Source organism: Hippocampus zosterae, chromosome 9 (assembly GCF_025434085.1).
Source record: "Hippocampus zosterae strain Florida chromosome 9, ASM2543408v3, whole genome shotgun sequence".
NCBI lineage: Eukaryota > Metazoa > Chordata > Actinopteri > Syngnathiformes > Syngnathidae > Hippocampus > Hippocampus zosterae.
This window is the reverse complement of record NC_067459.1, coordinates 25,084,257-25,111,848: the sequence shown is the minus strand read 5'-3', so window position 1 is coordinate 25,111,848 and position 27,592 is coordinate 25,084,257. Positions and strand designations below refer to the sequence as shown.

Here is a 27,592-nt window from a genome sequence, read left to right as displayed (position 1 = left end):
GCACGCACACACACACACGCACTCCTCGCTTCTCCTTTTCCCGCTCATTTTTAAGTGGCGCAGCGCACTAAAGGGTCCGACTAGAATGTTGAATCACGCACTTTGGTTCCGCCTTTCGCGTCGGCGACTCGGCGCGACTGCGTAATCTACGTTCGGAGGGAGGGGGGGGGCACAGGGAGGGCCAGAATCAGTGCTACAGGGGCACTGCCCCCCCCCCCCCCCCCAGAACTGCCACTGCTGGTGGGGGCCACAAGCATAACTGCCTCATAGTTCTGAGGTTCTGCCTTTTTAAAAAAATAAAAATCAAAACTAAGCTCTGGTCCTTTGTATGTTAACTGTTGTGGAAAGCGCTTTGTTCCAGCTGAAGCTGTTGCAATGTCTTGTATTGGATCGTGCGCTGTCGGCATGGCTACTCTAACTTCCTTCCACATCCCAAAAGCACGCATGCTAGGTTAAGAGTAAATTGGCAAATGATTCCTCCTAAAGAATGAGCGCCAGGAATCGATTGTGAGTCGAGTTTGAGAGGTGAGCGAAACCAGTTCGGCCTAAAGCTGCTTGGAATTGCTGAAGTCACAACAGGTTATTTGTGTTGACAAGAAAAGCGTCACAATACAGCACTTGTGAAAAGAAGAAAGCATTCCTGCCTCGAGTGTTGAGATGATGGTATGGAAAAAACAAGCTGCTGACATCTGCGGCCACAACGCAGAGGAAGTGGCGAGAGGCAAAACTGTGCGCTGGTTTCAAAAGGCACGAAGCAAGCACTTGACCGGCATGTCGAAATTTCATCTCCAGAGCTCACGAAAAGATGATAGCGCTCATTATTTGGGATCACTTGCAAGGTTGCTTGCAAGTGCCATCATGCTGTCAGCGTGCGGGTAGTTGAGTTCCGTCGTCCGGACGCTCTAGTGGACAAAGTGCAAGCAGAATCGTCCGCCACCGAGAGAAATTGGTTGCGAGCAATGACGTTGTCGGGTTCAAAGTCTCTCTGGTGGCGATGAGTCACTCTTTGGTCGGACTAAGTGACTTTTTTTTTCCGGAGTTGCAGCTTAGCGAAGGCCTCTCGATGGCATTGTTGTGCTCTTGTTTTGTTTGACAGCCATAAATAGCTCTTTCGGTGCTGAGGCAGACCGTCCAAACGGACCGCTTCGGGTGGGTGGGGGGGGGGGGGGGGATGATGACTCAGTCAAATGGCTTGCCATAACTCAGCACCGGGCGGGCCGCTCGGCTTTGTACGAAACAAAGTGGGCGGGGCCACCGTCGTCACATGCGACGCGTTGAGAGAAGTTTGGCGACAGTCATCGCTTGTGAAAACACGGCCTCGTCTTGACTGCGTGTCAACATCGGACGAGTCAGTGCGCACAGGAGCTATCCAGCCATCCCTTGCTCGCGAGGCCAAAAGCAGAAGAGCCGACCCCATTTTCGATACCGCCCCCCCTTGGAAACGTTCAGACAGGAGAGATGCTGGCAAAAAGTCGAGCCAACGTCGAGTGTTTTCTTCTTCGTGTCAAGATGATGACTGGTTTTCGTTGCTTTTGTCAAGTTTTGAAAGTCACGGCACATTTTACGTCAATACACAAGTTCAATCCTTACCTTGACCAGAATATTTGTGCACAACATTTGTCTCTTTTCAGACTCACAATATAGCGCACAGAATATTTCGAATATTAATCGTAGATTAACGATTAATATTTAGTCACTGATATTGGTAAATCAGTCATTAGTTACACGTGACCCTTTAATATGAAACAAAGTTGCCCCCCCCCCAAAAAAAACGATCAATGACAAAAAATCCACCTGCACAGTCACACACGGAAGGAGAAGGGAACGACCCGTGTGACGTCATACCGAGTACTTGTCACGCAAAGACGCCGTGTGGGGCAGCACTTCGCCGCAGCGTGCCACCGTGGACACACACACAAACACACACACACACACACCGAGTCAGTCACACTCCACCCCCACCCCTCCAAACACACTCATTTACAGGCTCACTCACTCTCTCAGTCAAGCACACGCACGTACGCACGCGCCGCATCCATTGAAAGACGCACCGCGGAAGCAGCGGAAAAGTGTGACGGCCAAAGTCGCGACTGCGCCGGGGGACAAGAAGTGGAAACTCTCCACTCACGAGACACTTGGCGAGTTGGCGGAAGCGGTAAGTCCCACATTTTCTCGCCGAACTCGTTCAGGTCACAGTGAGGGTCGCCGCGAAAGAGACGCAGCCGTGCCACATTGGCTTTGAGCTCGCTTGGCGAACGCAACGCACGCAAACAAATCCCGCTCGGCGTTGTTTTTGCGAGCGGCGCTTCGGCGTCTCTTCGCCTTTTCAACGCCTTCCGCCCGAAGACTTCCTTATCGAGTTCGGACAGACGGCCCTTTACGCGTTCACAAAAAGACAGAAGGGCGAGGGCATTCATTGGCTTTACAAACGGCCGTTGCCGGGTCGTCGCCTATGGCAACCGAGCCGGTGACGCTCACTTTGGACCGCCAAAGAACGCGACACATTTGTTGCAAGGTACATTTGGGACCCTCCACAGAGGCAAACGATTCCCCACCACGAATTGTTTGATCATGAACCCTGTCCAACATTTGAGTCGTCAACTGATTGACACATAAATATTTTTACACCCCCCCCCCCAAAAAAAACAAAAAACCAAATCGTCAATTTTTTAATCCTGGCATCTTTTCAATATGCTGCCCCCACCCCCCTGCGAGTCAGGCGTGTGTAGCATGACTATCATCACCATCCCGTATGTTTGAAATGATCCCTACCTTTGACCCCCCCCCGACCCCCCTCATGCTCCTCAATTGGATGCTTTTGGAGGCAGGAATACTTCTTGTAAGCGCCGTGTCAGTATTAGCTGTGCGGTATCACGGCTCGCTTTGAGGATGCCCTCTGGACAGCAGCCGAGCAAGGCGCCGCCCGTGTGCCGCGTTCACATTCATCGGCAGTTTTGGAAAGCAAAAAGTGGCGCCGCCAAAAAAGAAGCTAGCGCTAAAGGATGACTTGCGCTGATTTGGCCACATGCTGAGAGTCGTGCTTCCAGCTCGCACGCGCTGTCTGTCCAAAGGCTTCCCGGCGCAGGAATAAATGCGCGGTGCTGTTGATGTACAGGCAGGAAGAAAAAAAACAAAACAAAACAAACGCTTCTCGGAAGAAGGATTCCCGCTCTGCCGGTTGAGCAGGTCTGACGTCCTGTCAGCGAGATGAGCGCAGGAGTCTGATCGCTGACTCGAGGCATGGAATTAGAAGGCGCAACTTGTCCGGCTACGTAGCAGCCATTCGTAAGTGAGAGCAAAACAAGACATACTGTGTCCCGTCCCCCCCCCCATACTTCTCTCTCTCTCTTTTCCAAAGTATTCACATTTTTGCCATTGATTATTGAGAACTCAGAAGTAGTCTTTACTTTATCATGTTTGTGTTGGAATACACTCTAGTTGTGTGTGTGTGTGTGTGTGTGTGTGTGTGTGTTCTTGTACTCACAACATTGTGAGGACCGGCATCAGTTTTTAACCAACAGAGTGAGGACATTTTGACGAAGTGAGGACATTTTGGCCGGTCCTCACTTTGACACCCTCTAAATCAACTCCAAAGTGTCCAAAACGGGTACCCTGTGCTTGTGTGTGTGTGTGTGTGCGTGCGTGTGGTGCATTTTCTTGGCTTTAAATTCCGTAACAGAGCAATGGTGAATCTGTCAACACCGACTGTGTCTCAACAAAGATAACTGATAGTGCTCTTTGAACATTTGCGTTTGTTAGGGGCGGGGCTAGAATTTAAAGAGCGCAGCCGCTTTGGTCGACTTCCCCGAATCGAGTCCTCGCGGCGTAATCCTCAACTGTGAATCTCCTGGCAACTGACGCGGAGCGCTCCTTCCAAGCCGGAGTACGGCCAAATACGAGAAAAAGACACGGCGCCGCCAGGACGGCTGGTGGGGTTTGGTGGCGATCTGTCCGAATGCGGGCTCCGATGCTGCGAGATAGACTTTGGAACTTGAATAACGTTTGAGGGACCGCACTTGCGGTCTCATACCATGTGATGTTTCCCTTGCAGGAGGCTGAGGTGAGCCGTCGCCATGGCGCCCTTCCTGCGCATCGCCTTCAATACGTACGACATGGGGGAGCTGGCCCCTCCCTCCGAGCCGCCCTTCTGTGCCATCAAGATGAAGGAGTCGGTCACCACGGGTACGTGCAGCCAGCGCAACGGACATGCTTTTGGCGGCATGTCGCAAACGGGAATATCTGTCATGTATGGAACCCCTCCCCCCTTCCCTCCCTTCCAGAGCGAGGGAAGACGCTGATCCAGAAGAAGCCGACTATTTACGCGTCGTGGAAGTCCACTTTTGACGCTCACATCTACGATGGCCGCATTCTCGAAGTGGTTCTGATGCAAAGCGCCGAGGAGATCTTGGCCAAGACTACCATCGGCGTTTCTGTGCTCGCCGAATACTGCAGGAAGTCCAACGCCAAAGGCTGTGCTGAGTTCTGGCTGGACTTGATCCCTTCTGGGAAGGTCCAAATTGCTGTGCAATATTTGCTGGAGGACACCGACGCACGTAAGGCAGCCTCGTCTTATCTTTCTCAATTTAAATGACCCGTAGGCAAAGTTGACACCAACAACATTCCACCATTTTACTTGTATACAGGATGTGTACAATTGTTTTTTTTCCCTGCTGAAAATGGTCCTTAAAAAAAAAATGGGCCCAGTAGTGACCCTTGACCTGTAATCCAACCGAAACCGCAGCTGTGAAGAGCGACCATAGGTTAGAAACGGCTCGGTTGGCTTGATGTGTTGTCAGCAGCTTTCTTTCCAAATTGACGCCAAAAAGGCTGCACCCAAATTGGTGGTAGCGGGAAAGCCCCCCCCCCCCCCCCACCGACCCCCCCGGATCAACTCTCAATCAATCTCTAAATGGCGCGGAAATCTGTTTGGTGAGGAGCATGTTCCTGTTTGCGGGGCCAGGTGGGACACAAGACACCCCCAACCCCCCCGACTTTGGAGCTGATGTCCGAAATGTAACTCAGAGAGTCCTCATTTTTGGTGCCATTCCTTGGAGAGCGTTTTTTTTTTCTTTGTTTTTGCAGGCCACATAAAATGACGTTGCTTGCCAAATTTGCTTTCAGGCAACTTTTTTTTTTCCAATCGCCCTGCCCACTCTCGTTATCGCCTCGGTCTCTGCCCGCTTTGTTTACCGCTCTCACGCCCAAGTGACTTTTGACCCCCCCTCCCACGTGGTTGACCTGTTTTTCTGCGTTCATCCACACGTGTGTGGAATGTGTTGGCCGGGAGCGCCGTCGCTAGCGCCAATCGACTGTCCATGTGTTGTACCAGATGAGGTCACTGACTGTGCAAGAGTGGCACTCGCCGTATTTCGAGCCGCTATCCGCCCGCCGCAAGGTTACGAGCGCGGTCCCAAATCCACAGACAATGTTTGCTTCGCGGCCTGAAATGTCGGACGTTTTTCTTCCTGCCTCCAGTGGCAAACAAGACCTCGGTGCGACTTGTTCCCGAGGATGGACTGGCAACCCTCACCAAGAGGAGGGGAGCGTTCAAGCAGCCCAAGCTTCACCTGTTCAAGAACCACGAGTTCTCCGCTACTTTTTTCCACCAGCCCACCTTCTGCTCGGTGTGCAGAGATTTTCTCTGGTGAGTCCGAAACGCGGTCGGCGCACCGAAAATTCATCGCCACTTATCGGGGAAATGCGTGCTTCTGTATGTTTCCTTAGTTAGGCCTTGAAAGTATGATCATACTTCTACTCATTAGCTTATCATGACAACGATCTGAGCTCACTTTATTCTAAAAGCAGTGACAATATTTTTGAATATTGTAGACACAGGATGTGTACAATTGTTTTTTTCCCTGCTGAAAAACGTCCTTAAAAAAAAAATGGGCCCGGTAGTGACCCTTGACTTGTAAAGTGACAATATTTTTGAATATTGTCACTTTATAACAGTATAAGAGTATATAACAGGGCGGCCCGGTAGTCCAGTGGTTAGCACGTGGGCTTCACAGTGCAGAGGTACCGGGTTCGATTCCAGCTCCGGCCTCCCTGTGTGGAGTTTGCATGTTCTCCCCGGGCCCGCGTGGGTTTTCTCCGGGTGCTCCGGTTTCCTCCCACATTCCAAAAACATGCGTGGCAGGCTGATTGAACGCTCTAAATTGTCCCACGGTGTGAGTGTGAGTGGGAAGGGTTGTTTGTTTCTGTGTGCCCTGCGATTGGCTGGCAACCGATTCAGGGTGTCCCCCGCCTACTGCCCGGAGACAGCTGGGATAGGCTCCAGCACCCACCGCGACCCTAGTGAGGATCAAGCGGCTCGGAAGATGAATGAATGAATGAATGAGTATATAACAGTGTAATATATACAATATAACAGTGATAATATTTTCTGAAACTAAATTTTGTTGTGTCCCCCCCCACCCCCGCCATATCCATTCAGGGGACTCAATAAGCAAGGCTACAAGTGCAGACGTGAGTTCCCCCCCCCACCCCCCAACCGTTTTTCACAATGACACTAGTTGATCTTCTTTGCAATACCGTCAAATTGGTACACGTTCTTTTGTTCATGCATTTCACCCAGAATGCAACGCTGCAATTCACAAGAAATGCATCGAGAAGATTATCGGCAGGTGCACCGGAACCGCGGCAAACAGTCGGGACACGATGGTGAGTAGTGAAAGTCGCGTCGGTCGCTCAGCCCGTCTATCGATATCGATAGCGCTAGATTTGTCATATAGCTCGTATGTTTATGTGTACGTATCAAACCGTTTTTTTCCTCATTGAAATGACTTTGTCGAATGGGCCAGTAATGAAGTAGGAATGGGGTTTTTTTTCCCCGCCCCCGACCAATCAAAAAAACGATGCTACCGAGGGTTTCTAGAAACGATCGGGTAGTGGCATTCCGCCCATGTCGTGAAACATTGGGCACAGCGTATCTGCGTACAGTTCCAGAAGGAGCGCTTCAAGATCGACCTGCCGCATCGCTTCAAGTCCAATAACTACATGAGCCCCACATTCTGCGACCACTGCGGCAGCCTCCTGTGGGGTCTCTACCGACAGGGCCTGAAGTGTGAAGGTGGGGTCCGCTCAACCGTTGGAGAAGGACGACATTTTCCTCCACCCTTGCGACGGCAGCCATCCCTCTTTTGTTGCTTTTCACGTCAGATTGCGGCATGAGCGTCCACAGTTACTGTCAGAAAAAAGTGGCCAATCTGTGCGGGATCAACCAGAAGCTACTGGCCGAAGCGCTCTCGCAAGTCTCGCAGGTTTGTACCAACGGATCGTCGACGGCTCGCTCTTTTGTGCCTGCCGGCCGGCCGTGACGACTACTCGGCATCCTAGAGATCCCTGAAGAAGTCGGATAGCTCGGGCGCGGCAGATATTGGGATTTACCAAGACGTCACTGCAGCGGCGGACCCTGGTGGTAAGAAGTTGTCATTGCGGTTTAAGACTGCTAAAAGTTCACATGCATGTCTTCATTTTTTTTTCTTCTTTTTAATATTGTGACGCGCAAACTCTCGCAGCCGATAAGAATGGCAAAGCGAGCGAGGGCCCGAGCTCTGCCGCGCCTTCTGTTAAGCGGTCGAAGCTGACCGTCGACCACCTGGTCTTCCACAAGGTCCTGGGCAAAGGCAGCTTCGGCAAGGTGGGTGGGCCGACGAATCCACCGACAGCGGGGGAGCGCGCTTCCGCCGGCCTTCCGACGCTCGTCTCATCTCAGCGGTGTATGGCAACAACCGACTCCTCAGGTGCTTTTGGCTGAGCTGAAGGGCCGGGACCAGTTCTACGCCGTGAAGGTTCTCAAGAAGGACGTGGTTCTCATGGATGATGACGTGGAGTGTACAATGGTGGAGAAGAGAGTCCTCGCCCTCGCCTGGGAGAACCCCTTCCTCACCCACCTGTATTCCACCTTCCAGTCCAAAGTGAGCAAGGCCGAGCGCCACGTCGCACGTCGCCCCCCTCCACGGCGGCCCCTCGCCGTCCCTTTCCCGTGCCTCTTAAGTTGACGAGGTGGTGCCGTGTGCCCAGGAACACCTCTTCTTTGTGATGGAGTATCTCAACGGCGGCGACTTGATGTTCCACATCCAAGACAAAGGCAACTTCTCGCCCACCCGGGCCACGTGAGTGGGGAATCCGTCGGTCCGGGCTGGTGCGCCGTGCTTGAAATCACCCACGCGTCCTCATCACCGCGCTTCAGGTTCTACGCCGCCGAGATCATCGTGGGCCTGCAGTTCCTCCACTCCAAGGGCATCATCTACAGGTCGACACTCGTCGAGGGCCACGGCAAATAGAATGAGCGTCGGGGCGTCCCCGAGGCGGATGCCGGGCGAGGGCGGCTGAGCCTCGGCCTCACGCCGACGGGTCTTGTGGTCATCCGCAGGGATCTGAAGCTGGACAATGTGATGCTGGACAAGGACGGCCACATCAAAATTGCAGACTTCGGCATGTGTAAGGAGAACGTGTTTGGAGACGCCCGAGCCTCCACCTTCTGCGGGACACCGGACTACATTGCCCCCGAGGTATCGAAGCTCGCAGAGACCAAAGCCTCTTGCGCCGTGGCAAAAACTCAACGGGCGCTCGTTCGCTCGCGTTCCCCTCTGGCGGGCTCGGGAACCCACATGCTTCCTCCTAAGTGGTCTCGCTTTTCCATCTCCCCCCGGCAGATTCTCTTAGGGCAGAAGTATACCTTCTCAGTGGACTGGTGGTCTTTTGGTGTGCTGGTCTACGAAATGCTGATTGGCCAGTCGCCTTTCCAAGGCGATGATGAAGATGAGCTGTTTGAGTCCATCCGCTCGGACACCCCTCAATACCCTCGCTGGATTCCCAAGGAGGCTAGGAAGTTGCTGGAACTGGTAATTGGACTCCACGTCTTCTCTTTCAATGGGCCTTGCGCAAAAAGGGGGCTGCCATTCGGGAACAATGCACCGCAAAGTCAGACTTCAGCTTAGGCGAAACATAAAGGGACTTGGGTGTGTTCCCTGGTTTCTTTACCAGGAAACCTTTGATGGTGACGTGTAATAGTGGACCTCCGACTGAAAACGCAAAGAGTCTGCCAACTTGCTTTAAAACGAGCTGTATCAATCCATCCATCCATCCCCCAACCTCGGCGAAAGTGGCCCAGGTTGGATGTGGAAACATCCGGACGGCGAACAAGTTCTTTGGCCTCTTCTCGGGTCCGGTGGTCCCAAGCCGTCACCGTTCTTAACGCTCGTCTTCTTCTCCTCCCTCCTTTTTGCAGTTGCTTGAGCGAGATCCCACTCGCAGACTCGGTGTGGTGGGAGACATCCGGGCGCAGCCCTTCTTCAAAAGCGTGAACTGGAGAGCCCTGGAGAGGAGAGAAGTGGAGCCCCCTTTCAAGCCCAAAGTGGTGGGGGAACCAAGCGTTGCGATGTTCTCTACTGGTTTTGCGCCGTGGCCCTGGGCCGTACCCGTGTATTCTCGACTCACTTTTCCGACTCTCCCGCCGTCCACAGAAATCCCCCAGCGACTACAGCAACTTTGACCGAGAGTTCCTGAGCGAAAAGCCGCGACTCTCCCACGTTGACAAGAACCTCATCGACTCCATGGACCAGTCGGCTTTTTCTGGCTTTTCCTTTGTCAACCCCAAACTGGAACATTTGATAAGCAAATGAAAAGCCAAACCAGCTGCACCGAGACCTCGTCGCTGACTTACACTCTGGGCTTTTTTTTCATGGTTACCGAATACCTCACTCGGAGGAAAAGTACTCAGGCCTGTCTCGTGTAATGAAGGGACATACTTTACACACCGTTGTAACTATGATCAAATGTGAAGGGTTTGAGGTTTTTTGGGGGGTAACACTTGTGTGATCGTTTTAACCATACAATTCCTTCTAACCCGATCATCGATGTACCGTTTCCTGAAATTGACAAATAGTCACACTCATCATTTCTACCACATCCTGTGAATATTATTGATCAAAATAAAAGTACTACTCCAGTCGCTAATGGATAATCCTTCCCCAGATGATTTCATTGAAAAAAAAAGCACATTACATAAATCTCTTGACACATGCTGACTTTCTACTCTGACTATAACACCGGAGATGCTGTAGGCAAACGTCACAGTGAATAAATAAAATATTCTTTTATTTTTGGTCAGTTTTCCGTTGTCTTAAATGTGCACACTTAGAACTCTAAGCACACCCGGTGGTTAAAATCAGCCTTGGGGAAGTAGTAGTACCCGGAGGGAGTCAATATTTGTTTGTATTGTCCTGTTTTGTGTTGGAATGAGCATTTAAAGTGTGTCACCAAGCAAATATGGAGATTAATGTGTTTCCCTTTGAGTTATGGCTGTACTTTTTCTTCAATGATACTCTGACGTCTGATTATAAATAAACGTTACTTTTATCCATCCGTTTCCTGGATCGTATTTTCTCCTCGACTCAATCGGAGTACGCGCGGGGTTGCTCGTAGATTGTCAGCGGTTTGGGCGCCATCTTGAAGGGTTTTTTATTTGTTTGTTTTGTCAATGTTGGGAACCAAACTGACTTCGTCATTGTACTTAAAGAGGAAGCCGGGTAAGCAACTTGAAGAGTTCAAGAAATGTTTGGACTTACCCTTTAAGTCTATGTTTCGGGTTTCTGCACCGAAATACTCTTAACCCTTATATTAATATAAGGGTCTCCAGTGACCCGTTTCAAGGTTAAAATATGTAATAACTACCATGTAGTTGATTTTATTAGAACAAGGCTTTATGATATCCTCCACAACACCTACATAAGCACAGCAAAACTACATTTCACCATTTTGAAAATTCTGAAGGTATCGTCAGAAAAAATGTTACAACTGTGGTGTTAGGGTCATTTTTGATCTGGCAAGGTAAAACTATACAAAACTCAGACATTATCTGACCCCAACCTCCACTCTTTCTCCAAGAAAACAAATCTCTCACAGTACAGTATGTGACCCAACCCCCGCGCGTGAGAACTTGTAATGAAATGTTACAATGTTTACAAATAAACTTGACCTGACTAGACACCTGTCTTGCTCACACACACACACAGACAACCCCCTCCCCTCCCGTCCATGGGAACTTGATTTGACCAGTGCCCAGATTTTCTCGCAGAAATATCTATAAATACCTGAGCCTGGATCATTTGAGTTTCATTGTGCAGCAGCATCTGTCAATTTCATCATGAGCAAAAGGCATTATACAGGCCGTGAGATTCTGGATCACATCCTCGAGGAGGGAGAGGCTTTGGAGGAGATGGATCAGGCTGAAATAGAGGAAGACGTGTCTGAGGACGATTTTGTGGAATATGATCCACATCCAGATGAAGACACATCCGATCCAGATGAGGAAGTAGGACTGAATGAGCCAGAACAGGGCTTTGTTTCGAAGAATGGGCAGGTTTGGTCCTCAATTCCATATGAAAATGAAGGCAGAGCAACATCTGCAAACATTATAAAAATGACCCCTGGACCCACTCGATTTGCGAAGTCACATATTGAAGATATAAAGACTGCATTTCAGCTATTTATACCAAGCTCCATCCAATCAATCTTGATTGAGATGACAAACCTGGAGGGGAGGAAAGTCTTCAGCCAAAGTTGGGAGGACATTGATGGTATCAAACTTGATGCCTACTTCGGCCTTCTGCTTCTTGCTGGGGTGTACAGGTGTGTATTCTGCATCATCTCTTACAAACTCAAATGTTATTTTACACTGTATATTATAAAATTGGCTCACTGGCCACCTAGCCAGTAAAACATCCCTGTATGTAATGTGTTTGTGAATAGCCACAGATAACGACGAAGTCTGTGGTTTACCTCATTCTCGATGTAAAGCATCTATAATATGTAATATGTAATGATATGTAATATGTAAATGCACTATATTTATGAATAGAATGAATTATGATGATGATATTATTATTGATCATCATCATTATGTGTTTCTATTGCCCGTGTTGATGTGCTTTATAAATAAGTTCTCCTTGTCTTGCCTTGACAGATCCAACAATGAAGCCACCTCGAGCCTCTGGGATGCTGAGTCAGGTCGGAATATTTTTTGTGCCACAATGTCCCTTCAGACCTTTCATGTCCTGTCGAGAGTCATCCGCTTTGATAACCGGGAGACCAGAGTAGCACGGCGTGCCCTTGACAAACTTGCTCCCATCAGGGAAGTCTGGGACAAGTGGGTGGAGCGTCTGCCGTCCATGTATAATCCTGGGCCAGAGGTAACTGTAGACGAGCGACTTGTCCCATTCCGAGGCCGCTGTCCGTTCAGGCAGTATATTCCAAGCAAACCTGCAAAGTACGGAGTCAAGATCTGGGCAGCATGCGATGCCAGGAGCAGTTATGCTTGGAATATGCAGATCTACACAGGCAAATCTGCAAGTGGAATGGCCGAAAGGAACCAGGGCATGCGGGTGGTGCTGGACTTGACAGAGGGTCTACGTGGGCATAACATCACCTGCGATAACTTTTTCACTTCTTATGCCCTCGGCCAAGAGCTGCTGAAGAGAAAACTGACCATGGTGGGAACAGTAAGAAAAAATAAACCAGAGCTCCCTCCTGCCCTGATTGACACCAAAGACAGAGTTCCTCTCTCCTCAAAATTTGCTTTCACAGAAACCACCACAATGGTGTCCTACATTCCGAAGAAGAGGAAGAATGTCACCCTGATCTCAACCCTCCACAAGGACGCTGCTGTGAGCAGCAGGGAGGACAAGAAGCCAGCAATAATATTGGACTATAACCGTTGCAAAGGGGGAGTTGATGTTCTTGATAAGGTCACTGCCACATACACCTGTCAGAGAAAAACATTACGGTGGCCAATGGTTGTGTTCTTCAACATGCTGGATGTGTCGGCCTACAATGCGTTTGTGGTGTGGACGGAGGTCAGTACTGGATGGAACATTGGGAAGTTCAACAGGAGGAGGCTCTTTCTGGAGGAGCTGGGGAAAGCTCTGGTGAGGCCACATATAGAGAGACGCCAGCGGCTACCCCGAGCTCCTGGCAGTGCCAAGTTGGTGAGAGAGCTGCAGGCAGCAAGTAAGGCAGCGACTTCTACAGGGTCTACAGGGCTCCGGCCAGTGGATGCCAAAGGCACCAAAAGAAAGAGGTGCCAGTTTTGCCCTTCAAACAAAGACAGAAAAACGACGACAACCTGCCACAATTGTAAAAAATACATTTGCAGGGAGCACATGCAAACATTTGCTTTCTGTGATTCGTGCAGGTGAACACACACACACATCTTCAAGTTGGTGTTCATTAATCATAATTGATCTGTTAATATTATTTGAATCAAATAAAGTTGGTGATTGAATTTTTATTTTCTGAATCAAATAGTGTTGATGTTTGAAAAAAAAATGTTTTCTGTGTTCATGCAGTCATCATTATTCTGAGGTTGGTGTTTTTGGTAAATAAAGTTGTTTTCTGAAGAACAAAGGCTCCTTTTTTCTAACAAATTTATGCGGGTCAAATTTGACCCTAGCACCACCAATGTAACTATGATTAATATATATATATATGTTAAACTTTTTTTCCAGAAGTTATATTCTAATATTGTTCTATTATAGTCAGAAAACATTATTATCAATGGGTTTCACATTTAGTTAACATATGGTTAAACAACCTTATTTTCAGCTAAAAAATAAGGGACATGATGTGTCTCAGGGGCCATAAAATCCAATTACAATAGGATTTTATGGTTATGAATGCATATAATGTTAGTTAGGATGTAGTATTAACAATATTGAGTGATACTCCTTTCTTTTTAATGATTAGGACTAAGTTAGACCCTGGGTAAAAATTGACCCGCAAACAACAGACAGTGGTGGTCGTTTCTATCACAACAAGATGGTCTTAAGATGATGTTACTTTCTACTTCTCACTTAGAAAGAAGTAGAGGGTTTTGACGTTGTTGACTTTACGCGCTCTGCTGCCACCCAGCGGTCGGGCGCTGCGACTGCACCCGCCGGCTCAACGTGAACTCGATGACAGGTGAGCACATTCCTGCAGTGACCCCGTCCTCCGTCGTCGGCAACGCGCGATCGTCTGGCGTGCGGGTGGAGATGAAAAGCCATCTGAGTGAAAAGCCAAACTTGCCAAACTCGAGTTCATCCGGGCATTTACCTTTCTTGCTTCCTTTCTTTCTTCATCGATGTGAATTGGAAGTTACCGCGAACGAATGTCATGTGACCACCCCCGCCCGTCTCGAAATATATAAAAATATATCCAGTCGATGACTCCCCTTTGCGTTAAAATGAATCACTGCCCCTCGTAGTAGTTTTCACCAAAACACTCTTCGCAAAATGAGTGAATTGGGGAATGAATTCTTCAAGGCCCTGTCGTCGTTTGTGCCCATGGTGCAAAATTGGATCGTTTTTTTTTGCTGCAGTAAGCTCGAGTTTATGACAATATTGCGTTTCCATCTCAGCGTGTGATAAATGCGATATGGAGTCACCCCCCACTCCCCTTTTTGATCGTAATCGGCATCCTTCGGCGTTTTTCAATTGAGGGGGAACGGGAGGCAGCGATGGCGGCCTTGCGTGGTCCAAGGGAACAACAAAAAACAGTTTCCGTCGTAAATGTACACACATCCAAATAATCTGCTTTGCGTGTATGTCACGAACAAAGAAAGTCCATTTTGTGACGCAGAACGAGTGAACTTGGAGCGTTGTATTGGCGGCGCCCGTGCACCATTTCCAGCAGTTTCTCCCTCCCGCACGTCTGTTCTCTCCCCTCCCCTTCGCAACCCCCCTCCCCGACTTGAGATCTTTGTGCAGCACAAGTGCAACATTTTGCCATCGATAACGAGCTACTTTGGGTTAATTTCCACTCGTTGGTCACGTACAGCTTTCCCCCTTGCGCGACATTTGGCTAGTTCGTCCAATAGTGTCGGAAATAGAAACTCGCGATCACGTGGTGAGGTGACAGACACGTAGCGATTATGGGGCAGGTTTCGAACCGAAACGACATGCTTTTTCTTGTTCTCGAAAGTAGGTCGATTGTATGGCTAATTTATTACATACACCTCAATCATTACCGGGATTCCGCTGGGGAATAAAGGTACTCGTGATTGACGTGAGTACTTCGCTCAGCGCGAGAAAGAACACGGAGAGTCGGCCATTGATTTATTTGGCGTCCGTCCCTTTCGTTTGTGCCAGTGCTCCAGATGTTGCCGGGGATTGCGGTTGTGTGATCATTTTATTGTGCGTGAAGATGGAAGTCGGCGTGATGTAGCCGGGCTCGCAGGCGTATCAGAGTGCGCATGCGCATAAGCCGCTCGTGCCATATTGGAACGAGGTCGGGGACCAGAAGTGCGTTAAGTGAGCAGGACGTCACGCGAGTCGTCCCGGAAGTATCCCCTACTAATAAATCGGCCGCTGTTGACTTAAGCACGTACACTTTTATTTTGACAGTCAGAAACCGGATGCGAGTGCGTGACTCGCGCAAGATTCACATAACTGCTAGCGAGCTGGCAGGCTGCGAGAGGATCGGCATCTAAAAAAGCGACTTGGAAAAACTACTTAACGGTAAGAGACGAATTCGGCGACCAAATATTCACGTACTGCGCACAGTGTGTTGCGTTTTGCCGACAGCGTTTAGCGCCGCGGTGCGGCACTCGCCTTTTTTCCTGCCTCTCAAAAAGACGAGTCCCGCTCGGTCGTGTAAAGCGCCTCCTTATTGCTCGTCAGCCCGTGCTCGGCTGCTCGCTCTTATTGCTGCGGGAGCCCGTGACGTGCGGTAACTTGACTCGCTCCTTCCACGAGTGTGTACGCACATGTAAACGCTTCCGCGCTTCCGCGCTCACGTCTACTCATCTCGCCGAGGCGAGGTCGGAAGACGTCCGTGAGCGGCCATGCGCCGTGCACGCGTCAGTGGGAAAGTTACGGCGGCGGTGCACCCTCCCGAAGACCGCGAAAATGGACATTTGCTCAAGAATTGCTCCAACGGGCTATTTCCCTAATACGCGGCATGTCGCGCGAGCCGAGCCATTGTTCGGCAAATCACCTCGTTTTTCTTGCACATGTCACGTCGGCGCTTGCAAAGTGGCGGATAATGTTCGGGTTGCCCTGTTGACTTCACTGCAACGCGCCCGCCTTGCGGCCTCCAACCCCCCCCCCCCCCTTCCCCATGGCGCAACCTGACTGAAGGGCAGAGTGGGGAAAACGTCGCGAAATAAAACTTTTTGGTCCGTTCAAATCATTTCCCAAAAGGAAGTACGAGCCACAAATTTTTGCAAATCGACAATGTCATTCTGTCCGACAAGTGCGTGTGTACCGCTCGTGCACATCTATTTCCCCCTCAAGCGAACGCAACTCACAGCCATTAATGTCGAATTGTTTCTCGATGTATTGGCCCCCGGCAAGGTTGCAAACATTTCCATTGTCCTCTCGCAAATTTCGGGTTACATTGTGATACGCACATTTCTGAGCGAATTTCTCTGTGGAAGGAAGTGGCACAAAATCGTGCCTTCCTTGGGAACTAAAAGATCACCTTTTTTCCCCCCACAATTCACAACACTTCCCGGTGCTAGAATAATTTGTTGTTGTTATTATTGAAATATCCCACATCCCAAATATAAAGATCCCATTTTCCAATCCGCTTCATCCACACAAGGATCGCGCGGGAGGTTGGGGGAGGGACGTCCCCGGGCAGTAGGCGGGGGACACCCTGAACCGGTTGCCAGGGACACACAGAGTTGAACAAACATGCGCGGTCACACTCACCCCCTTTGGCACAATTTGGAGTGTTTTAATCAACCTGCCATGCATGTTTTGGGAATGTGGGAGAAAATTCATGTAGGCCCGGGGAGAATACGCAAACTCCACACAGGAAGGCCGGAGGCCGGGATCGAACCCACGACTCCTGCACTGTGAGGTGGAATATAAATATCCCAACATCCCTAAATATTGTTGATATCACACATAGCCCGAAGTGGGGGGTAAAAGCAAGCCAGAGACATTCTACTGTCGGAATTTTTATCTGACGATCAAACGTTTTTTTTTTTTTTGTTTGTTTTTTTTGCCATAGGTGTTCTTGAGCAAAATACCCACAAGACGTAACAAATCAAAAAGAAATTCAAGAATTATCGGCATTGTGATTAACGCATTAGCTATGATGTAAAAATCGCCCTTCTATTCTAAACACGCAGATGACAACGTAGACTCTTTTTTTTTTTTTTTTTAACGGAGTGATATTTGAGTGCAAAGGTCAAAGTGATGGACATGCATAGATTTTTGATTCCAAAATGAGCTACATTGGGTTTCTTGTAAAAAATGACGTGTCAATGAAAAAAGGGAGCAAGTGGGCACTCACTTTAAAAAAAACATTAAAAAGTGGACATGTTGACATTGGAATCAACAAACTATGACGGCTCCGTTTACGCGCACCAAACTGAAATCATCGGCGATGCTTCTTCCCACTTCTTTTACTTTGAAATCCAAGTCGACGAGCGTCCTCCGCCACGCTCGCTGGCAATCGTGCACTTCCCAACTTGTTTCGTGGCTGAGGTTCAACAAGGAAGTGGTTCGCTGCCACTTGCTAACTGGCCCGAGCTTCTGATTTATGCGCAAAAAAAGAACTGCCTTGACTCTTGTGGTTGTGGCGGCGCTAAAAGGCAGAAAGGGGGGGTGGGGGGGAAGTCACAGGATGCTTTGGACGGTTGCTGACTTTTGACACCCCCCACAAAGGTCGTCCAAGAACAATCGGTTGCCAAACAGAAGACCGGTACTATAGGAGTAGATGAAATAGATTGATTTTATTTTTTACGTGGGGGGGGGGGGGGAAATCCCGCAGGCCAATATTTGACACTTTTTATATTCGCTTGATTGATTGATTGATTCATGATTGATTGATTCATGATTCATGATTACTGAGATCAGAATCAGTCGTCAGAGTGGGGGGCTGTCAACTTGAGTTGAGTTGCCCTTTTTTTTCCCCACTCTTGCGTTGGAGAGCGTGACCCCAGAGACAATGAGATCCTCTGGTGTCTATGCTGCCGGGGGGGGGGGGGGGGGTTCGAAAGACAGAGGGCGGGGTCGAGCGCGAAAGGCGGCGCAGATCCCGACGGGGCGCGGGGGGTCACCGTGGCAGCGGGGTGGCTGAGTTTGGGCGGGGGTGCGTGCGATACGGGGCGCCCGCTTTTAATAGAGACGTCCGGCGTGACAAAGACGAGGCTGACGGGTCGCCTGAATGGAAGCTGCCGTGACGGGCCGCATCCCGTTTGCTGCCGCCGGCCCGCCCAGCGCTCCCCTCATTCACGCTGCAGCCATTCACTCAATTTCGTATGTGTGTGTGTGTGTGTTGCCCAATGCTGCAGATGTGTCAACGCTTGATCTGTGTTCACATTAACGTCCGGCTTTGCTCGCTTTGAAATGTTCATTTGAAGGGCCGTTCCATATTTGGAATTTGGAAAGCATGTTTTTGGCCTCGAGTGAACATTTGGCAGTTTCACAACCATTCATTCATTCATCTTCCAAGCCGCTTGATCCTCACTAGGGTCGCGGGGGGTGCTGGAGCCTATCCCAGCCGTCTTCGGGCAGTAGGCAGGGGACACCCTGAATCGGTTGCCAGCCTATCGCAGGGCACACAGAGACAAACAACCATTCACACTCACACTCACACCAAGGGACAATTTAGAGCGTCCAATCAGCCTGCCATGCATGTTTTTGGAATGTGGGAGGAAACCGGAGTACCTGGAGAAAACCCACGCAGACCCGGGGAGAACATGCAAACTCCACACAGGGAGGCCGGAGCTGGAATCGAACCCGGTACCTCTGCACTGTGAAGCCGATGTGCTAACCACTGGACTACCGGGCCACGCCCGTTTCACAACCACTTCAGCAGAATATGTATCTCGGCCCAATGGAAACTTGATTGTTCCGTCGACTGTTCGGCGACATCTACCCTGAACGATCGGCGGGTGGATAAAAAGTGGCGTGCTTGGCGGTCGTCGACGGCGATGCATTTCTCGTTTTCCGCCGACAAGCCCTCGAAATGGAAAACGTGTTTAAGGTTCCGAGTGGCACACTTGCCACTTGTCGTCGTGTTGCTGTCACATTCCATCTGAATAAGGAATCTGTGACTTTTTTGTGGAGGGGGGGGGGGTCAGGGCGGGGGGGTTCTAGGGCCTGACCTCCTTCCTTTGACAGATGGCAATCCTCTTCTATTCTTCTCCACAGAGCCTGGTCTCGGTTGAAGAGGACATCAGAATCAGCATGAACCGGGAGTCGCCCGAGTCCGGTAAGGTTTTAAGGTTTTCTCTTCGTAAAACGGTGGAATGAGAAGAGGAAAATCATCTTTGAGCACATTTGAGTCCAGATGGAGACCGCGCGCAGGATGCATCGGACTTCAACTGGGATGAATATTTGGAGGAGACTGGCACCGCATCGGTGCCTCATCACGCCTTTAAACACGTGAGGCCTCACTCGCTTTCCTCTCAAAGTGAAGAGGAACATTTTTCTAAAGAATTTCTTCTTTTACTTTTCAAATGAAAGCGATCTCTTTATCCAGCCATCCTGTCTGTCTGTCCGTCTGTCTGATAAGATTGCGTGAGGCGCAGCAGCCCCAAAACTCAAATATCGCCGGTGCGGACTTCGCTCCGGAGCAAAATGCTCTCGGCCGTGTTGGCATGGCAATATATTTTTAAACTCAGCGGTGGAATCGGTTACTAAGAAACGGCATCCGTTCAATCAAGACGCGGCACCACACCGACGGGTCGTCCGCTAACAAGGGAGACGGCTAACAAGCACCTCTCCAGGAAGCTACATCTGGTGGTCTCCCCTCGCAATGTCCAGCGTCGTTCACGATGGTCCCCGTCCGTCTTCAGGTGGACCAGGGTCTGCAGACGGGCTTGACCCCGGGCATGAAGCTGGAGGTGCGCGTGCGCTCGGAGGCCGACGGTCCTTACTGGGTGGCCGGCATCATCGCCACGTGCGGCCAGCTGCTGCTGCTCCGCTACGAAGGCTACCGGGACAACCGCAGCGCCGACTTTTGGTGCGACACCATGACGGCCGACCTGCACCCGCTCGGCTGGAGCCGGCGGCACGGCAAGATCATGAGAGCCCCCGATGGTGAGGCCCCGCTTATGACCCGCAACGCTCTTGGAGTCCAAACCTCGTCAGTCGGCTTCTAATGTTTGGTTTTTGTGCGGGTGATCCACCGCAGGTGTGCGCGAGAGGCACCAAGACTGGGAGGCTTTACTCGACAAGGTCCTGGCTGAGGAGTGCAGCGCGCCCGCCCACCTGCTGGAATTGGTAAGGCAAAGGGGGAAGCGCAGCCCGCCGCTCTTCAACGTGAGCTGGGCGGAGCCCGCAGCCGCCTTTGGCGGAGCCCGCAGCCGCCTGTGGACAATTGCTCTCAACTGGAGGGCTGCGTTCATCTGTGGCAAAGTAGTAAAAACGGCAGCTGACACTTTCCCCCCCCCCTCAGCCTCGGCGCGGCCGAGACCCGGTGGAGCTACTCGGCGCCGGCCGCTACGTGGAGCTGCAGGACGCCGTTGATCCGGGGCTGGCCTGGGCCGCCGAGGTGGAGGAGAACGTCGGCGGGAGGCTGAAACTGCGGCTGGCGGGCACGGAGGGCCTCCCGGACACGCCCGCCACCCTTTGGCTCTTCTACCTCCACCCGCGTCTACGACCGCCCGGCTGGGCTCGAGAGCACGGCCGCGCCCTCGGGCCTCCTTCCGGTCAGTGGATCGGGCCTCGCTCTACCTTGACGGTCCTGTGGGTGCGCGTGCGCGTGGAGACAAAAGGAGATTCGAGGCGCTGCTATTTTGTAGATCTGCCAAAGGTAACCGAGGCCACTCGTGTCTCAAGGCTGAGTTGACACTGTCCACAAACAGAAGGCGGGGCTTTGGACTCTGTCCGGGGACGTTCTAAGTCGTGAATTGATATTTCTTATTCTAATGTACAAACAAATTCATTCATTCATTCATCTTCCTAACCGCTTGATCCTCACTAGGGTCGCGGGGGGTGCTGGAGCCTATCCCAGCTGTCTTCGGGCAGTAGGCGGGGGACACCCTGAATCGGTTGCCAGCCAATCGCACGGCACACAGAGACGAACAAACACCCACACCCACACTCACACTCACACCTAGGGACAATTTAGAGCATTCAATCAGCCTGCCACGCATATTTTTGGAATGTGGGAGGAAACCGGAGTACCCGGAGAAAACGCACGCAGGCCCGGGGAGAACATGCAAACTCCACACAGGGAGGCCGGAGCTGGAATCGAACCCGGTACCTCTGCACTGTGAAGCCCACGTGCTAACCACTGGACTACCGGGCCGCCTGTACAAACAAATGTAGGATAAAATCAAGTTGCGCGCCGAACGACAAAGACCAATTAGCATACGTCCGAATACATCCCAAATGGGCCGCGTACCGTGGCTTGAGGACCGCCGTTCCAAATGATATCAATGACACTTGCTCAGCACTTTGCTCTCTGGAGACGATTTATTTGTGCCTCTTTCAGACCTGTTGACCCTGCGAACAGAAGAAGAATGGGAGGAGGTGAGGCGGAGGATCAGCGCGCTTCCTCAAGACGAAGCTCTGAGCGCCGAGCTCAACAAGGTGCCCACGGCGTCAACTTTTCATTGCTTTTCCCGCGCGTTGGCTTTCTGCAAGAGTTTTGGATAGAATTGGTATCTCAAGCGAAAACAAAAACCTTCTGTCGAGCGTGAGTTGAAATCTGCGCTTGTGCGGTTGTCAGGAGCAGCCCGCAGTGGCTCCTCATTGTTTCAAAGAAGGGATGAAGTTGGAAGCCGTGGACCCCGCCGCGCCCATCTCCATCAGGCCGGCCACCGTCGCCAAGGTAACGGACCCGACTCATGTTCGCGCCTCATGTTTAGCTCGACTTTCGCGGAGAGGAGAAAAGCTTTTCAAAGCCCGTTCGTTGTTTTGCCCCCCCCCCTCCCCAGGTGTTCGACGAGCACTACTTCCTGGTGAGCATGGACGACCTTTGCGGAACGGAGGAGTCGGACGCCTGCGGGCGCTCCTTCCTGTGCCACAGGGACAGTCCCGGGATCTTTCCCGCTCAATGGAGTCTTAAAAATGGACTCCCTCTCAGCCCGCCACCAGGTTAGTTTGCTCCGCTTTTGTCCCGCGCCGTCACCTCCAGTAACTCGTGTTCGGCATTTTTTTTTTTTGCTTCCTTTCCGTCGCGCGTAGGGTACCAGGGTCCGGACTTTGACTGGGCCGATTACCTCAAACGATGTGAGGCCGCGGCGGCTCCTCAGCACTGCTTCCCCGCCGTAAGTCCAAATCCCCTTTCGCATCCACCGGTCCCAATCAAAGTCGTGCTCGCCGCTCCGACGAAAAAATCCGAAAAGGCCGGAGCGGCTCGGAGCAAAGCCTTCATTTTCTTCTTTTTACATGTGGTACCTTCACAATCGTGGACGGGATTGAGAAATGTTACATCGTACCGCCAACATGTCATTCATTGAAAACGTTGAAGGCAGTGCTGCCCCCCGCCCCCATGCATGTTATCTGATTGTGTTGTGGCCAGTGCGCTCGTCACTTTTTATGGGGGATATTTTTTGGGCGGTGGGTTACCAGCCCTTCGCCTAAAGCGTCTTTTTGGTTTCTCTCGACACGGCCAGGAAACGTGCGAGCACAGCTTTAAAGAGTCCATGAAACTGGAGGCCGTCAACCCGCTGTCACCGGAGAACATTCACGTGGCGACGGTCACCAAAGTGAAAGGCCAATACATCTGGCTCAGCCTGGAAGGTGAGACCCAGGATCCGAAGAACGCTTCCTGCCACGCGAGTCGATGCCTTGATGAGTCTGCGTCCAGCAACCTTAAATGATGAGCTTTGAAAGGCGCTTATAAATAAAATTTATTATTATTATTATTATTAAATCCCGAGCCCCCTTCTGGTGGAGAACAGAACTGCGGCTCAAAACATCCGAGCGCCGTCGATTTTAGGCAAACCGCTCACTCGGCTTTGCAAAGGATTTTTTTTGTACCTTTTGGTGTTGTTTCTTCAGGTCTGAAACATCCCATGCCCGAGCTGACGGTTCACGTGGACTCTCTGGACATCTTCCCTGTCAGCTGGTGTGAGACAAACGGCTATCCGCTCGTGCACCCCATCAAGCTCGCAGGTCGGCATCCCTTCGCCGGTCAACGTTACGGCTGTGCTTCCACCGTCATTTTACGCAAATTGCATCGACAACTGTGGCGATTGATCTTGCGTTCCGTTCGACCTTGACCTCCGGCACGCCCACGACCTTGACCTTGGATGGCGATAGATATAAATATCCATATATCTAGGTGCGGCGGCCCGGTAGTCCAGTGGTTAGCACGTGGGCTTCACAGTGCAGAGGTACCGGGTTCGATTCCAGCTCCGGCCTCCCTGTGTGGAGTTTGCATGTTCTCCCCGGGCTTGCGTGGGTTTTCTCCGGGTGCTCCGGTTTCCTCCCACATTCCAAAAACATGCGTGGCAGGCTGATTGGACACTCTAAATTGTCCCTAGGTCTGAGTGTGGGTGCGAATGGTTGTTCGTTTCTGTGTGCCCTGCGATTGGCTGGCAACCGATTCAGGGTGTCCCCCGCCTACAAACCTTTCCTTTTGTCTTTCAGTCGAAAATGAGAGAAAGATCGCCGTGGTGCAGCCGGAGAAACAGTGAGTAGGAATATGGAATACGGTACGAATTTCTTCCCGTCTGAACTCGTTTTGCGTCGCTTTGCGGCAGAGCTGCGCCAAAGTCGTCATCGCCCGACGCAGTCAAGCCGCAGATGGCAAATCAGCCAGAGGCCGGTCAGTGAAAAGAGCTCGACAAAAGTCTCGGCGCCGCGTCGCCCGGACTCAATCGTGCGCGCGCCTTGTGTTTTTCTCCCTCGTTGCAGGCCAGGGAAATGGGAAATACTGCTGTCCCAAGATCTACTTTAACCATCGCTGTTTCTCCGGGCCGTACCTGAATAAGGGCCGCATCGCTGAGCTGCCGCAGTTCATCGGGCCCGGAAACTGCGTCCTTGTGATCAAAGAGGTCATTTCTTTTCACGCATGCATGTTAGCCCGAGTCGCGGCAAACGCTGAAATATTTCATGCTTTCATCTCTGATATTTTTTGGATGAGAGCTCACATCGAGCGGGGCGAATTTGAATGAGGCATCAGGAAGCCTCCGAAAAAGATTTGGAAAGTCGGTAGGATTCGAAATGTGAAAATGTGGCACAGTCGTTGGCAATCAGCGCTCATATTTCTTGAGTTGTCCGCAATGTACTACAGGCGAATTCGTCGGCGAGGGCACCTGCTCGCTCCATCGGAATAACCGCCGAGTGTTGCGTCGTCTCAACTATCCTCGCAGGTTTTGACGCTTCTGATCAACTCTGCGTACAAGCCGAGCCGCGTGCTGAGGGAATTGCAGCTGGATCAGGAGAGTCGCTGGCAAGGCAACGGAGAGACTCTCAAAGCCAAGTGAGAGGAAACGCCGCGTCGCCGACAGCTCCCCAGCCGCACCCCGGCCACAACGGCGCAAGGGCTGGCGGCTGGGCTCGTAGAACTCGCGCGTGACTCAACCTGCGCTTCTCCTATCTTTCAGATACAAAGGAAAGAGCTACCGAGCCACGGTGGAAATAGTGCGCACGGCCGACCGCGTGGCCGACTTCTGCCGGAAGACCTGCATCAAGTTAGAGTGCTGCCCCAACCTCTTCGGGCCTCGCATGGTTCTGGAGCACTGCTCGGAAAATTGCTCCGTCCTCACCAAGACCAAATACAGTAAGTGGATCGGCCTCCCGGCTGGAGACGCGGTCGCGCCTCCACGTCCGATCTCCGTGTGCCCCTGACGTCGGAAATTGAACATTGGGTGTGGGAATGACCTTCACCTCCACGGCAGAAGCTCGGTCGAACCCCTGAGACCGATTCACCCAACTCTTGGTTCTAAAATGGCCTAAATTTCATGACGTCGCCGGCTGATAATTCTCAGGCATTGCAGCAATAATAAAAAAACGTTTTGATACCTTAATCTTCACAATTTACATATATATAATATATGTAAATATATTATAATTCATATTTTTGAATGCATTGAATTTTGATAGGGCGGCCCGGTAGTCCAGTGGTTAGCACGTCGGCTTCACAGTGCAGAGGTACCGGGTTCGATTCCAGCTCCGGCCTCCCTGTGTGGAATTTGCATGTTCTCCCCGGGCCTGCGTGGGTTTTCTCCGGGTGCTCCGGTTTCCTCCCACATTCCAAAAACATGCGCGGCAGGCTGATTGAACACTCTAAATTGTCCCTAGGTGTGAGTGTGAGCGCGGATGGTTGTTTGTCTCTGTGTGCCCTGCGATAGGCTGGCAACCGATTCAGGGTGTCCCCCGCCTACTGCCCGAAGACAGCTGGGATAGGCTCCAGCATCCCCCCGCGACCCTAGTGAGGATCAAGCGGTTCGGGAAGATGAATGAATGAATGAATGAACGAATTTTGATAGCACAGATGCCTTTGAACATTTAGATTGTTTGAAAAACAATTTTTAGAACACAAAATACATCATTACCAAAATTGTAAAATGCGTAACTTAAGGCCTTTTTAATTTGGAGCACACAAGGGTGAAGGGTGTGTGTGTGAGAAAGTTCCGTTTTATGCCTGGCTGTATAGCGTCAGCGTAGAAAACATCCATTCATCCCGTCCTCAATAATGCCATTGTTGAAAGTTGGAGGTTCCACCGCACGTGGTTTTGCACCAGCGCTCGTCTTCCGATCACATGGATGTCAGATGCCTTTGTTGCGCAATTTCATCGAAATGCTCAATGGTGGCGATCGCAAGTCGGGAATGCATGCAGCAGTGGTCTGGTGTGTCTTCCCAGCAGCGTATTACTACGGGAAGAAGAAGAGCAAACGTGTGGGCCGCCCCCCCGGAGGCCACACGAACCTCGAGGCCGCAGTGAAGAGAAGAGGCAGGAGGAGGAAGAGAAGGAAACAGCTCTTTGTCCATAAAAAGAGACGCTCGTCCACGTCCGTCGATAACACGCCCGCCGGCTCTCCGCAGGTAACTTTTGCTCCGTAGGCCCGGGCTCCGCAAAAAGTCAACTCCCTATAGACGATAAAGTTCTTTTGAAGATCCTATTCCTGGTTTTCAAATCTCGAAACGGCCTCGCTCCACCTTCCCTCCCCGACCTTTCTCGTCTGCCACTCGCAGGGCAGCGGCGAAGAGGAAGACCTTGATGAAGACGACTCCCTGAGTGAAGACTCCGGCTCCGAAGCGCAAGATGATCTCCAAGATGATTCGGAACAATCGGTGGAGAAGTCTCAGCCCCCCTCGCCGTCCCCATCCCCGCCCGTGACGCCCCGGCCCACGCGGCGGCGGCGGAAACCTCGCTCGCCCTCGTTCTCCGACGATGAGAACCACCCTCCGTCGCCAAAGGTCGTTGTTTGAAAAAAAAAAATTCATCAGAACGTTTAACCATTTAAGCATGAGTTTTCGGATGACCACGTGTCTCGGATTGATCTTCTTCCGCAGACGTCGAAGGCAGAACCTCCTCAAAAGTTGCGCTTGGACACCAGCCCCCTGGAGTGGAGTGTGACCGACGTGGTTCGTTTCATCAGGACGACTGACTGCGCGCCTCTCGCGCGCATTTTCATGGACCAAGTAAGAGATAGACGTAGTGTAAATCGAAGTGTAAATCATGACGTCACCGGCTGATAATTCTCAGGCATTGCAGCAATAATGAAAAAAACGTTTTGATACCTTAATCTTCACAATTTACATATTTTGCACCATAGAGACCCATTATAATTCATATTCGATCCGATCTGCCGTAACAACGCTCGTGTCCGCAGGAGATCGACGGACAGGCTCTTCTCCTGCTCAATCTGCCCACGGTGCAGGAGTGCATGGACCTGAAGTTGGGGCCAGCCATCAAGCTGTGCCATCACATTGAGAGGGTCAAACTGGCGTTTTATCAACAGTTTGCCACGTAGCTGAAGGACAAGAAGCAAACAAGAAAACTATTTATTCTGACCCCCCCCCCCCCCAAAAAAAAAACACGGTCATGTCCCATTTTGACCTTGCTTACACTGGACAGCACCTTGACGCCAGAACATGACCAGAAAAGAGAGAGAGAGCTGCAACGGGTTCATCAAACGCACAACAGGCTCTCTTCAGGCCACTAAGGGTTGCCCGGAAGCCTCCGATAAATTTAAGAGTGTTTGGAATACAAATACAAAAATATGATTTTTGAAGGCGTGAAACTTAATTTTACATTGGAAGTTTCCGAGAAGGCATTTTAGTGTATTTATGTCTTTTAAGTGCTCCAAATCCCCCCCCCGCCCCTCCACTTTGGATTTTGATTTAGTGATTGTCTAACTATTGCTTCACAAGAACTTGTAAATATTTGATGTTTTTGTGTCGTGGCAGACATTGTTTTGCCCCCTCATCCGCTACGCTGGCTTTCGCCAGTCCAGTTCAAGCGTTGAGAAAGTTAGTCTCGCGTACCGCTCTAAGCGCTCGAAAACAGCAAAATCGGCTTCCTTTGTAAAGTGCGCACGGCGCAAAACCCTTTCGACACCGAAATTGCATTCTGTCACGGTGATGAAACAAAATGTATCAATACAAAGCCTTCAGGTCAGCTCCGGTCCACTGATCGCGGGCCAAGAATTATTTCGTGGGGTCAAATGATATGACTTGATTTTTA

General features: G+C 51.0%; 3 protein-coding genes across 6 annotated transcripts; all 3 read left to right on the top strand.

Moving 5' to 3' along the window:
- The first annotated feature begins 1,902 nt into the window (after positions 1-1,902).
- LOC127607354 (protein kinase C delta type-like) lies at positions 1,903-10,081 on the top strand. Of its 2 annotated transcripts, none has more exons than XM_052075570.1 (17): positions 1,903-2,155; positions 4,052-4,182; positions 4,281-4,553; positions 5,476-5,644; positions 6,437-6,468; positions 6,578-6,663; positions 6,943-7,072; positions 7,162-7,262; positions 7,339-7,420; positions 7,521-7,642; positions 7,746-7,919; positions 8,026-8,117; positions 8,195-8,257; positions 8,378-8,516; positions 8,661-8,849; positions 9,236-9,364; positions 9,471-10,081. In XM_052075570.1, exons 2-17 carry the CDS (start codon positions 4,074-4,076, stop codon positions 9,627-9,629), a joined length of 2,049 nt encoding a protein of 682 aa, XP_051931530.1. In that variant the 5' UTR covers positions 1,903-2,155; positions 4,052-4,073; the 3' UTR covers positions 9,630-10,081. The 2 variants fall into 2 exon arrangements, with proteins under 2 accessions (XP_051931530.1, XP_051931531.1); XM_052075571.1 differs by lacking the exon at positions 1,903-2,155 and adding an exon at positions 3,153-3,285.
- Positions 10,082-10,837: 756 nt separating this feature from the next.
- Positions 10,838-13,209, top strand: LOC127607016 (piggyBac transposable element-derived protein 4-like). Its single transcript, XM_052074971.1, has 2 exons — positions 10,838-11,637; positions 11,972-13,209. The coding sequence occupies exons 1-2, from the start codon at positions 11,153-11,155 to the stop codon at positions 13,200-13,202; spliced, it is 1,716 nt and encodes a 571-aa protein (XP_051930931.1). The 5' UTR covers positions 10,838-11,152; the 3' UTR covers positions 13,203-13,209.
- Positions 13,210-14,940: 1,731 nt separating this feature from the next.
- Positions 14,941-26,926, top strand: sfmbt1 (Scm like with four mbt domains 1). Of its 3 annotated transcripts, none has more exons than XM_052075882.1 (21): positions 14,941-15,048; positions 19,152-19,212; positions 19,291-19,385; positions 19,799-20,042; positions 20,137-20,225; positions 20,401-20,653; positions 21,442-21,539; positions 21,679-21,780; positions 21,887-22,046; positions 22,137-22,219; positions 22,568-22,694; positions 22,956-23,069; positions 23,547-23,589; positions 23,660-23,724; positions 23,814-23,953; positions 24,272-24,381; positions 24,506-24,681; positions 25,766-25,947; positions 26,098-26,322; positions 26,419-26,547; positions 26,739-26,926. In XM_052075882.1, exons 1-21 carry the CDS (start codon positions 14,977-14,979, stop codon positions 26,877-26,879), a joined length of 2,709 nt encoding a protein of 902 aa, XP_051931842.1. In that variant the 5' UTR covers positions 14,941-14,976; the 3' UTR covers positions 26,880-26,926. The 3 variants fall into 3 exon arrangements, with proteins under 3 accessions (XP_051931842.1, XP_051931845.1, XP_051931844.1); XM_052075885.1 differs by lacking the exon at positions 14,941-15,048 and adding an exon at positions 15,360-15,500 and having other exon boundaries at positions 19,150-19,212; XM_052075884.1 differs by lacking the exon at positions 14,941-15,048 and adding an exon at positions 15,411-15,500 and having other exon boundaries at positions 19,122-19,212.
- Positions 26,927-27,592: the final 666 nt, after the last annotated feature.

Bases quoted from the DNA above. Each gene is read 5' to 3' on its own strand.
- sfmbt1 (XM_052075882.1), top strand. From the start codon at position 14,977: ATGGCTAATTTATTACATACACCTCAATCATTACCGGGATTCCGCTGG. The intron at 20,043-20,136 runs GTGAGGCCCCGC...GATCCACCGCAG, and splicing joins GATCATGAGAGCCCCCGATG to GTGTGCGCGAGAGGCACCAA. The intron at 22,047-22,136 runs GTTAGTTTGCTC...CGTCGCGCGTAG, and splicing joins CCCTCTCAGCCCGCCACCAG to GGTACCAGGGTCCGGACTTT.
- LOC127607354 (XM_052075570.1), top strand. From the start codon at position 4,074: ATGGCGCCCTTCCTGCGCATCGCCTTCAATACGTACGACATGGGGGAG. The intron at 6,664-6,942 runs GTGAGTAGTGAA...ATCTGCGTACAG, and splicing joins CAAACAGTCGGGACACGATG to TTCCAGAAGGAGCGCTTCAA. The intron at 7,073-7,161 runs GTGGGGTCCGCT...TTTTCACGTCAG, and splicing joins ACAGGGCCTGAAGTGTGAAG to ATTGCGGCATGAGCGTCCAC.
- LOC127607016 (XM_052074971.1), top strand. From the start codon at position 11,153: ATGAGCAAAAGGCATTATACAGGCCGTGAGATTCTGGATCACATCCTC. The intron at 11,638-11,971 runs GTGTGTATTCTG...TTGCCTTGACAG, and splicing joins CTTCTTGCTGGGGTGTACAG to ATCCAACAATGAAGCCACCT.